A 12,681-nucleotide genomic window follows, 5' to 3' on the forward strand; every position below is an offset into this window, starting at 1 on the left:
GCTCCGCCACGTCGCACTGTAGCATCCGTGAGAGACACGTCATCCACGAGGCCATCCGCTGCCCGGCCCCCTCTTAGACAAAAAGCACACCTCACATACATCATACACGTCTTACCAAAGGAACCCGTACAATAGCAGCTAGATCCTTTGTTATGAGCAGGCAGAAGAGGCAGATGATCATTTAACTAGCTTTCTGCCATGTAGGAAAAAAAATCTAATAAAAAATTAATAATAAAAAAAAAAAAAAAAAAAGCGACCAAAGCTGAGAATTACGGTCAAACGGCTGTAAAAGACAGATCTCCCCAATTCTCGAGTTCCCCTCCCTGAATGGACCCGCCCCCGCTGGTGCGGTTCCACTGAGAAGTGAAAAGACGCCAAACCAAAAAGCTACAACCCTGTCAATACTGATCAGTGAAAAACAGACAATAAACAAACAAACCCAAACAAATGATCACCAGAACAGAAGTCGTTAAGACAGATCATGGCTTACTGCAATCCACTGAAGTGGGTCAGACAGCTGGAACAGCGAAACCCCTCGAGAAACACCTCGAAAAGAACCTCGGGTTTGGACCGTCACGGCTGCTGTAAAAACTGTGCCCTTGGTCTTAATCTTAATCTTAAATCTTAATCCTAATCCCAACCCTAATGCACTGCATAAACTCCTTAGTTCCTGAACATTCTGGACTTAAAAACCATTCAACCTCCTAGAAAAGCAACCGTTTCCAAAACCAGGCACTTGATTTTCCATCCTTATCAAAGAGAGGAGGCCGATCCTCAGAGTACTAGAATTCTGTCAGCAGAAAATATAAATATATATATATATATATATATATATATTTGTGTGTGTGTATATATATATATATATAAATATTTATATTTATAAACACACACACACACACACATCTGCGTATCAAATACGAGCGTGTAAGTACGAAAGTGCCAAACATGCACATCCTTCCAACTTCTACAATGCCCTCCCTTTCCCATTCCCTTTCCATCACACACACACACACACACACACACACACACACACACACACACACACACACACACACACACACACACACAAAGCAAAGCTCTCAGTCAAGTTCAAGTGTTGGTGGAGTTGCCAACACCCTCTTAAAATTCCCTGTTCCAGCCTCACATCATCCACAAAGCCTTCGTCTGTGCAGGGACACTCAACCCGCCAATGGATTATTGCACTAAAAACCACAATATTAATCATCTGTAGTAGAACGTAAGAATGTGGCCTCTGTGTGTGTGTGTGTGTGTGTGTGTGTGTTTGTCTATGGTTGAAAACAAGTGATAAAAAAGGCAGAGAGGTGGGTCTGGGGGGGTGGGGATAGAAACGACGCAAAAGAAATGCAATCTAAAAGCAGGCAAATAAATACTGGGAGGAACCGACGAAACAAACAGAACCAAAGAAGAGAAGAGACACGTTAAAACACCAATCAATCACTTTGCATTGCAGTACATGAGAGCTCACAGACAGTGTTCTGGACCACACTCGGTATTGATATTACTCGGCACAAAGCTTGGGGAGGTCGGATCAATTCAATTCTATGAAAAAAACAAAGAAAAAAAAACAAATTTAAAAAATGAACCACTCGACTTATCTGCTTCTCCTTCAGGCAGTTTTTTGGGGGGAATATGTGGCCCTAACGCCTGTAGGTGGCACTTCACTCGTAACTACAGCTTGTGTATGTGTTGGTGTGAGAGTGTGAGTGAGTATATTTGTATATATGTATATATGTGTGTGTGTGTGTGTGTGTGTGTATATATGTGTGTGTGTGCGTGCGTGTGTGTGTGTTGGTGTGCGCGTGTTAGTTTTTATATATTTATAACGCACAACTGGTTCATCACAATTGACACTCACATCTTAAGTCACGATTGGCTACAAAAGTAGGGAGGGAATAAAAAAAAAATTTTAAATCAAAATAATAATAAATAAAATCTGAATTTTTCAGAAAATAAAAAAATAAATAAAAAGGAAAGAGAGGGACTTTGGCTACACCGTCACTGATGTAGATAAAAATAAGGGCCTATTGGTTCCCAATCGAGCAGAAAACAAGCCGTTCACATCCCTCCACTCACTCGCAGGACCGACTCTGCTCTCTCAGCGCCGATCTGCAGGAACTGGGGCGGCTTTATCAGGGGTAGAAAGTGCTGCTGTTACAAGCTTGAGGTAAAATGATGAACAGACAGAGGGGAGGGGACAAAACGCAAACTTAAAAAAAAAATAAAAAAAAACACCTCCCTCGAGTTTGGTAGAGAGGGGAAAGGTGCCTCAGGAGACCCCCAAAAGAGGGAGAAAGAAATAAAAAAAAATAATAAATGAGAAAACAAAATGATTGGCTGGTTTAATATTGCATAATAGTGCTGAGTTTTCAGGTGTGGGTTTAAAGCAGGTGTGCGTTCTCAGGCCAGTTTTAGGGTTGGCGCCCCCTTCTTCCTGCCGCACAGTGTCCGGTCCGGATTTAGTGGGCGCTCTCACTGCCATGGAAACAAACCCTCTGGGACACACATATTGGTAGGTGGTGTGTGAGTTTGTGTGTGCCGGTGTGTGTGGACATGTTTGCTTGTGTGAGTGAGAGTGCGAGTGTGTAGACGTTGGGGCTCTCTCAGGCGAAGTACATGGTCCTCAGGGTGTCGTGGTGAATCTGCACAGCTTTGGCCAGAGCCTGGGGGTCCCGACCGTTACTCTGACCGGAAACGTGGCTGCCCTCCGCACTGTGGGGACAGAGAGGAATGGAAAAGCACTGAAAAGCAATCCTGGGGATAAACTACTGTTCAACAGTTACTATACTGATTCATACTGGATTACAATTCCTCTAGTATATCTAGTATACTGGATTAAAACTACACAACCCTCAGATTCATACCGGATTAAAACTACACAACCCTCAGATTCATACCGGATTAAAACACACAACCCTTAGATTCATACCGGATTAAAACTACACAACCCTTAGATTCATACCGGATTAAAACTATACAACCCACAGATTCGTACTGGATTACAATCACTCTGCATTAGACTGTAAGAATTATACACACTGCATATTCATACTGGATTAAAACTACAGAATCTTCAGATTCATACTGGATTAAAACTACAGAACCCACAGATTTACACTGGATTAAAACTACACAACCCTCAGATTCATACTAGATTTAAACTACACAATCTTCAGATTCATACTGGATTTAAACTACACAATCTTCAGATTCATACTGGATTTAAACTACACAACCCTTAGATTCATACCGGATTAAAACTATACAACCCACAGATTCGTACTGGATTACAATCACTCTGCATTAGACTGTAAGAATTATACACACTGCATATTCATACTGGATTAAAACTACAGAATCTTCAGATTCATACTGGATTAAAACTACAGAACCCACAGATTTATACTGGATTAAAACTACACAACCCACAGATTCATACTGGATTAAAACTACACAATCTTCAGATTCATACTGGATTAAAACTACACAATCTTCAGATTCATACTGGATTACAATCACTCTGCATTAGACTGTAAGAATTATACACATTGCATATTCATACTGGAGTATAATCACTGCATAGTTGTTCCTGTCAGACTGCACAGACTACATGCACAGCAGATTCATACTGGAGTGACATCTCAGCAATTATTACAGTCAAACTGTACCATTACTAATTACCATTAGTAAGTACCATTACTAAATGCACAGCAGATTCATACTGGATTAAAATACCACAATTAGAACCGCCAGCCTCTAAAAGCTTAACAAATACAGATCAGATTCATACTGGGTTACTGTCACTGACTGTAGAAACCTTCACACACCGCAGATCACGCCACAGTCACTGCTGTCAGATTGTAAAGGTTTCTACTATGAGAAGTTTTTCAAGGTAAGGCTAAGGTGACGAGGCCTCAACAGAGAGCACAAGAGGGGGTTTCCGAGCACCAGAAGCCTCACCTGTCGTGCTCTTTGTCCACCAGGTGGTAACGGGCACGGAAGGCCACCAGGTGGGCGTAGTAGGCGGGAGCTGGGATGGAGACGGAGCGCGTGCAGCGCACATAGGTGTGGCACAGCTGGTAGGTGAGCAGCTGGAACTCGTCGGCCGTGAAACAGTTGTCATCCCAGAGCACGTGGTAGTGGGAGGGGCGGCTCGTGCCCTGGAAAGAAAAGCAGGGGAAAATAGAGCAGGAAGGTTAGGAAGGGGCTGAAACAGTCGAAGGAGAATCAGAACGGGTCAGTAAATACTCGCACACTATTCAGTCCACAGTGTTTGCTATACAATGGACCATGGACAAGGTGGACGTGGAAATATTAGCAGTCCCCATGAAAAGCTTGGTCTTTTTTAATATTTAAAAAAATCTGGACATCTGCAGACATTTCTTCAGATGTGTGAGTTTAGTTAAACATAATTTATTAAATTTTATTAATAGAAATGCACATTTCTGCTGCGGAGATAGTTAGAACCCCTCTAAAGGGATTCCCCTCGCTCCGTTTTTGAAAATGTTACCAGCCACACGGAAGACGGAAATGCTTGTGTGCGCATGTTTAGCCCTGTATGGGGCGATAGATGGTACCTCAAAGAGACTCATTAAAACACCACGAAGAAGGAAGACGAAAACACCCTAAATCCCAAATTACACACTGCCCCCTATCTAGTGTGCCAAGCAAGTCAGGAAATGATCGATTCTAAATCTGAATATATATCTGTAATAAAACAGTAACATTTATTCATATGTGGAAATCGGAAATCCAGGGCTACCTGCTTGGGGACGCTGTAGTTTTATGACTGTGTAATTTGGAGTTCACTATATAGGGAGTAAGGAGGTATTTGCTCAGCTCAGTCTTGCATCAGTCAGTCATCTCCACCTTGGAGAGAGTCTTCCAAGAGCTCCATTTTCACTGACCACTGACCCTTTTACGGTGTTTTCATGTGGACAGGAGGCCAAAACCCAGCCAAAATACCCAGATCTGTGTGGACCGAGCCCCTGTTTGGCTTTCTCCTGATTCAGGTTGAAGTGAGTGGAGGAGATCACCTTGGTCAGCTCCAAAGAGCTCGCTGAGGCCTTCAGAAAGGTGGTTGTAGATGAAGATGAGACAAGACGAGACAAGACGGCCATATCCACCATTTGTGATGGACTTTTTTGGCTTCCACTGTGCAGCGAACACACAGGCGAGGGTGGAGGGTGAAGGATGCCTTGCTCAGGGGCCCAACAGTGGCAGCTTGCCTAGCCTGGGTATCAACCCCACAACCCTGTCAGTTATCACCAGTCCGGTGCTCTGACCGCCGAGCCGCAACTGCCCAGGAGAACATGAGGCTTTGAAAGATCTCTTAGAAAATCAGCCGGTCCACTGTCCGCTAAATGGCTTACAACGGTCAGCGTGGCCACGTCAGGACCTCCTAGCAAGTTCAGTAGCCACAGTTAAAGTTAAAACACAGCATCTGCCAACAGACAGAGACCCTTGCTGTGAAAAGCACACAGCTGCAGGTCACCAAGAATCTACATTGATGTTTGAGTGCGGGTGGGTGACGTAGTAGACGCGCAGCAAACCTCCCTATCAGCTTGACCCCAAGCGAGAAGGACGTCAGCCAGCATTCGGGCGAATGGTAATGAGGCTTATTTTGAAACGGATGGAAACGTTTCTACTGCTCCGGAATAGTTAAACACAACAGACAATGTGGGTGGCGTCAGCGCCGAAGGGTCACAGATGGACAAATTAGTTTCAGCGAGCCTGATGGAAAACCGATCCCCCACGCAAACACACTCTCTGCGTAAACAACGAGGCAGGTTTTCCTGCTGTCCTCATACACCTCTCACACACACACACACACTCCCACCGTTCGTGGGAGGCAGGAGAGCGTAGACTTCTGACTCAGGGACGAACATGTGTGTGTCTGCATGTGTGGTAAAGAAGGTCAAGAAGGTCTGCTCATCTGAGCAAAGATACAGTACTGTGCAGAAGTTTTAGGCCCCTAATCACATGATCTAAGCCCCCTGTCTCTCAGCAGTGAGAGAGGTTCTACAGTAGAAGCTCCAGATCTCATCAGAACAGATAAAGCAGCTGAACATAAATCCAGTAAAAAGGAGAAACAAGAGCTTCTCATTCTGAAGAAAGAAAGTAGTGAGATCTTGTCGGTGAGCTAGCCTGAAGAACAGAGCTCGGCTCCTCCAGGGTTCTCCTGGACGCCCCCCAGTCCAGCCAGCACAGCGTGGAGGATGTGTTCAACTCCATCAGCAGCAGCAGCAGCTCACCTGATTTACCATCATTAAGCCTTGATTTACCACCAAACCAGGTGTTGATCTGAGAAGAACTCTAAATAATACTAGACTCCCAAGTTGAGTTCATATTTGTGGCCTAATCAAGATAATCAGTAGACGTTCATAATATCAAGGCCATCACGGCCCATATGTATAGTCAGGATCTCCCAATTGTAGTTTGATGGGTCTCAGATCAGATGTTTGTAACTGGTGTGAGAAGAATTCCAGTAAGACTTCTTTGCTGGTGGTGTTTTATTCGAAAACTGGGCTTCTTAGCCTGGAAACATTGAGTGGCGGGCAAAATCCAGGAGAATGCGTTCATAGTCAGTGATGTGTGGAGTCAGCGAAGTGGTTGATGTGGCGCAAAAGAGAACACCACTACCTACCAGGGAGCTACCGCACCATGTGGGAGACTGGAGTTCGGAGCAGAGTCTTACATTACATTTAAGGCATTTATCAGACGCTCTTCTCCAGAGCGACTTACAAAAGTGCTTTACTCTTTACCCGAGAAAAACCTCAGCTAGTCTGAATAGACTAAAAAAATGTCAAGATCCTCTAAGTTTAGACTCTACTAAACACACGTCAGTAAGGTGACCACTCTACTATTCGCCCAAGAACTCTCAGAAGAGGAGGGTCTTCAGTCTGGGTTTGAAGACAGCGAGTGTTGGACACCCAGGTGAAGTTCGTTCCACCACTTCGGTGCAGGACAGAAAAAAGTCTGGACGCTCGTCTTCCCTGGATCTTAAAGGATGGCGGGTCGAGCCAAGCCGGACTTGAAGCTGGAAGAGCTCTTGGTGCAGATCGGCTTTTGACCATCGCCATCAAGTACGGAGGGGCTGGCTGGTCCAGTCTTGGCTTTGTAGGCCAGAGTCAGGGGTCTGAATCTGATGACCTGGGCAGCAGCTACAGGAAGCCAGTGAAGAGAGAACGCAGCAGAGGAGCTGAACATAGCTGGACTTAGAAAGGTTGAAAACGACCCGTGCTGCTGCATTCTGGATCAGTTGCAGGGGCCTGATGGTGCGCAGAGGGAGACCACAAGGCTTCCAGCTTCTGGGTTGCTATGCGCTACACCAATAAGAGTCCTTGGGCAAGACTCCTAACACTACATTGGCTCACTTCTGTAATATGAGTAACCTTGTAAGTTGCTCTGGATAAGAGTGTCAGCTGAATGCCGTGAAACATCTTGAGTGGCCCTATCTGGCTTCTTGTCATCACCGACTGAGTCGGAGTGGGTCTTGTGTGTCCTGCTCATCCTATACTTCCTGCCATACGCACAGATTTAAAATCGTTCGCAGATCTAAAGACCGAACAAGCTCCTTACTAGCCTCTGCTTTGACTAGACTCATGAGGAGAGCTTTGGACATGTTCTAATGAATGCAGTGATGGAGAACCACCACCACCACTTTCTGTAGGAGTGTTATTATTAGTGTTTATTCTAATATCAGTGATTTACTGAGCAGATAAAGTCTTACTGCCCAGATCAGCATATATATGGAAATACCTGTATTCCAGCATGACTGCAGAGGTAAAAGTCGAACTCGTAGGGGTGTGTGATGTCTGTGTCCACTGTCGTTCCAGCAGGAATGTTACCACTGCGGCCCACCTGTACAGAAGAGGAGAAGGGGTACATGTGTTAGGACTTACAGCAACGTTATGTAAGAGTCATACCTTAAAGCTTCGCACTTATGTCACGAAATCCACGAGAGGGCGCTTATAGCCCGATTTGTATTTACTGCAGGGGAGCAAAGTGAAATATACTCCCCCACTGGAGGAGGAGCCCAGGAGCAAAACATACAGCATGTATTCGTTATTTAGCGGACGTTCTTTAAAGCGGGTTCTAGAGGTAGGAGAACGCAGAGCTAGAGGAGTCTTACCTAAGAACTCTTAGAGCCTGTTGACGCCTGATGTTACCACGCATTTCGGCCAGACTTTGGCCAGATTCTGCCTCACTGTTGTGATCAGATTTATCTGATTTTACTATCCTGCGTAAAAATCACAACACCACCTACCTCATTTCCAACTGACTTCCTGTAAACAAAGGTCCGGGAGACTGTGAATAGTTTAGAGTTTAGAGGAATGACTCAGGCTCCGCAACACGGAGGAACAACAGATCCCTGTACTCGCGTTCCTGCAATGGGTCCGTCAATACTTTCAAAAGTGAGGGCGATCACAAGAGAGAGCAGAAGAGAGAGAGAGAGAGAGAGAGAGAGAGAGAGAGAGAGAGAGAGAAAAGCTAAGATCCACTGCAATATTACTGCCCATTAAAATTATTTAGGGCAGAGGGATTTCCGCTGGCTTGACCGTGCCCGAATACGGACAGTGCATTCCGTTTACCACATTCGTATGAAATGTGGACGAGATCCGTTTCAGATCATCTCTGAATGCGGCTGGAGGGTTCCAGTCCTAATCTGATCTCAAAGGGGTGTTTTATACCTGGATTTTCTATCAGATCAGCAGAATTGCTGTTAATGTCAGGTGTAAACAGGCTCTTATAGGTGTAGAGTGGTTGCCGATAGGTGTAGGTGCTTGCCCCCCCCCCCCCCGACACTAATGAGGGCGAGACCAACACACACCCCCTTCCGACACTAGCCACACTTCTTTTTTTCAAACTGCTGACGACGAGAGATCACCAGGCAACCAACGTGCCTGGAGGGAATCGCCGGATACCCGGCTCTGGCATGGTGACCGCCAACGCTGCACTAGTGTGATGTGGGGCATAGCGCCATCTACCCACCCTAGAGAGCACCCCCAGCCGATGGCTAGCAGTATGATCGGGATACGAACCACAAACCTCTGCTCACAGTGACCGTGCCTTAGTCTGCTGGACCACTCGGGGCCGGTGGAAGGTTTTGTTTTTAATAAACTAGGCTGCACCAAGCAGAGTTCTGAAAGTTTCCCGATGTAGTGAAATGAAGACGAGCAGTTATAGCCCTGAAACCACAGAAGACCTCAATCGTCCGACTGTCGGCAGACTTCCGGCATTTCCCTTTTATAGGAAAGGTTAAGTGTCTGTTCTGCAGCTGTTATCCAAAAAAAAGCTGCCACCACTAATGCTTCTTAAGTGGCTGTTAAAAAGTCTCTCTCTCTGTGCGGCTGATGTCACATAATGACAGGCTGGGCTAAAGGATGCTCTTGTGTAAATGAGCATAACTGAGCATGTGGCTGAATGAGCTCAGCGAGGAGGGAAAGGGGAAGAGTGTGTGGGGTGAACAACACCCTGACAGCTATTCGTTCATTAGGACTGCATAGGACAAATGCATTTAGCTACTTTAGGCTGCACCCATTGCTGATGTACAGATGATGTCTAGTGGCTATAGTGAAGTACTGCCAATAGAATAGGACTCTCTGGAGCAGATCAGCACAGACCTACTGGCTACCTACTATGACTAATACCAGGCGTGGCCTAGAGCAGCAGGGCTCCTGAAGGCACCCTGGTTGGCACATTTTAGTGGATTCCCTGCTTTATCACACCCTCTGAAAGTTTTTGTTGATGAGCTGATTTGTTAGATGTGACGTGTCAGGAGCAGGGAAAACACTAAACTAAACAGGGCAGGGTGCCTCCAGGACCAGGGTTGAAATACCAGGGTTGAAGCTCCATCCACTACTTCTGGGATGGGTTGGGGTGGTGATCAACCAACATCCTGACTTCACTATCACTCCTGTGGCTTCTTTAATGCCCTTGATGTCGGAAGAAACGATAAATGAGCAGGTGTCCCAATACTTTTGTCCATATAGTGTGCAATCTGCAATATGCAGTGACCATAATCGCAACTCTGTGTGAGAGAGAGTCTGGGAGTGGACTGGAGTGGAGGGGCAGCAATTTATGCTTCCCGCTCAGAGGGCTCTGTAATCGGCCCACTCCTACTCTGGGTTTTCCATTTCCTCTTCCCGCTTAAACCGTTCTGTAATCACTCCGCTCCCACGCTGGGTTTCTATTTCACGCTTACCGTTCACACTCACGAGACAGCCCACTGTACGTCCACTCCATATTCAGCACTAGATCTACTAAGGTAGATAACCAGTCAAAAGTCTTAGCACGCACCCCCCCCCCTTACCCATTTCTCCAGTTTTTACTGACAATTAAGCACTGCAGGTCCAGTAATCTCAAACAGTACAAAGGTAAGCAGTGGACTGTCCGAGCTTTTTAGGAAATTCTCTAAAAACGAATCATGTAAATGATTAAATATAATGTAAATAATATAAAAATATACATTGGGCCATTTTAAAGAACAAGTAATTGGTTACCAGCTTACAGATGGTCTGTATTAACGGAAGCTAGCCATCGGCAGCCGGGGCCCCATGAGGGCACAATTGGCCTTGCTCTCTCCAGGGTGGTTAGACGGCGCCCTGTCCCCACATCCCTCCAGGCACATCGGTGGCCCAGTGATGTTGCATCTGCGGCAGGTCGGAGGGGGTGTGTTGGTCCACCCTCGCTACTGTCGGGGCATCTTGTGCGATGGGGGTGGGGGGAGCATGTATGGGTTGGGTGATTGGCGTCCAAATAGGGGAGGAAATGGGTGAAAAATCAGATACAAATGAAAGAAACATAAGTGACTGATACTGCTCTCTCTCTCTCTCTCGCTGTTCTTCCACAACACTGCACTGACTGATATCCAGAAACTCAGACAGAGCAGTCCTAACACTCCTAACAGTGGAGCTCTTCCCTTTAGAGCAACTTCAGATAAAGCCAGAGTGCGGTGAGTCCAGTCTCCCACACCATCAGAAGAGTCTTGGAAACAGGAGAGGTCTGGTACAGGAAGACGAGTTTCTGAGAGTCCAAAGCTGCTCGTGTGATCGGTGCGCCTCACATGCCAACACCTTGTACCAGGTCTCAGTTTCAGCTGCGAGAAGACGACTTGGAGCTGCTGGATTTGACGGGTATACTAAGAAAAGCAGGCTTTGCTGGACCATGCAGCACTGCCTGTGGACTACTGAAACAATTGAGGGTGTTCTAAAACTTTTGAAGTCGGAGTCAGAATGGGCAAGAACGGTAAATCCCACAGCTGAAGGACTTCCACTCTGCATCGGTACCTTCCAACCTTAATGTAACACACCTGGCCACATCAGTATCAGAGCCAGGTGGGTTCTATTACAGCTAAACGTTTGAGGGAGGTGGGCCTCCAGGTGGAGAGGTTGGCCAGAGGCTGTGGAAAAATAAGAGGGGTGTGTTTGTGTGTGGGGTGGGGGGGGGCGGGGGGAGCTTACTCTCTCGTTGCGGTCGGCGCAGAAGAGGCGGGTGTGGTGCCGTTTCTGCACCACAATGTAAGTGATGCCGGGCTGATACTCCTTCTCCAGGCTGATGCAGGCCTCCCGGATTGCCAACAGCTCGTAATACAGCACCTGGAAGAGTAAAACAGACCTTTTACTTAATAATAAGTTCACATGCTAATAAATGTTCCTAATAATAATCATAATAATAATCATAATCATAACAACAGCAACAACAACAACAACAACAACAACTAGATGTGCACTTCTTGAAGGAAAAGCTGAATGGTTGATCAGCTTGAGTGGTTTCCATATCCAATAAATGGTTGCTATAATATTCCAGGTAGTTGGTATGTTGTTGCTAAGTGATCACAAGGTGGTTGCTATGGTGTACATTGAAGGCATTTAGCAGATGCGCTTCGCCAGAGCTTCACTGTCACTTAGAAGATACCCTTATCTAGTTTATAAAGACTAGAATCCAGAAGATCCTCTAATCTTAGACTCTACTAAATACAGAAGTCAGTCCTCCACACACTCTACACTCTGCACACTGAGTCCTCTCAGAAGAGGAGGAGGGTCTTCAGTCTGGGTTTGAAGACAGTGAGCGACTTCTTTGGGAAGCTCGTTCCACCACTTCGGTGCAGGACAGTAAAAAGTCTGGACGCTCGTCTTCCGTGGATCTTAAAGGATGACGGTTCGAGCCGAGCCGTACTTGAAGCTGGAAGGGCTCTCGGTGCAGACCATTTTGACCATCGCCATCAAGTACGGAGGGGCTGGCTGGTCCAGTCTTGGCTTTGTAGGTCAGAGTCAGGGGTTTGAATCTGATGAGCTGGGCAGCAGCTACAGGAAACCGGTAAAGAGAACGGGAGTGGACCTGGGTATTCAACCCACAACCCTCTGATCAATACCCCCAGTGCTCTAACCACAGGTAACATGGCATGAATGAGTAACCTGGCAGGGGTACAGGACTGTGACCATGCTGGGACAGGGCGTTAATAAGGTGTGAACTGGTTAACTGGTGTTTAAACTGTAATGAATGAATTAACTGAGTGTCTATTCTCCCCTAGTCTTTACTGCCTCCGTCTCACTCTGAACCTCCCAGTTGTCTTGTGTGCCCCACCCCCCTCCAATGCCCTTGGTCTTACCTGCAGATTTTATAGGCACACATCAAACTGGCTAGTCCAGGAAATTCAAG

At 46.2% G+C, this 12,681-nt stretch overlaps 1 protein-coding gene across 1 annotated transcript in view; it reads right to left on the reverse strand.

The window, feature by feature from the left end:
- Positions 1-1,052: 1,052 nt before the first annotated feature.
- ago3a (argonaute RISC catalytic component 3a) overlaps positions 1,053-12,681 on the reverse strand; it is a 61,077-nt gene continuing 49,448 nt past the window's right edge. Inside the window, exons 16-19 of the mRNA XM_072659657.1 lie at positions 11,484-11,618; positions 7,780-7,881; positions 3,979-4,178; positions 1,053-2,730 (exon numbers count right to left, since the gene is read on the reverse strand). Coding sequence (XP_072515758.1) covers positions 2,622-2,730; positions 3,979-4,178; positions 7,780-7,881; positions 11,484-11,618 — 546 coding nt within the window. The 3' untranslated portion in view covers positions 1,053-2,621. The remainder of the gene's footprint in view (positions 2,731-3,978; positions 4,179-7,779; positions 7,882-11,483; positions 11,619-12,681) is intronic.

Source organism: Salminus brasiliensis, chromosome 1 (assembly GCF_030463535.1).
Source record: "Salminus brasiliensis chromosome 1, fSalBra1.hap2, whole genome shotgun sequence".
Classification (NCBI taxonomy): Eukaryota; Metazoa; Chordata; class Actinopteri; order Characiformes; family Bryconidae; genus Salminus; species Salminus brasiliensis.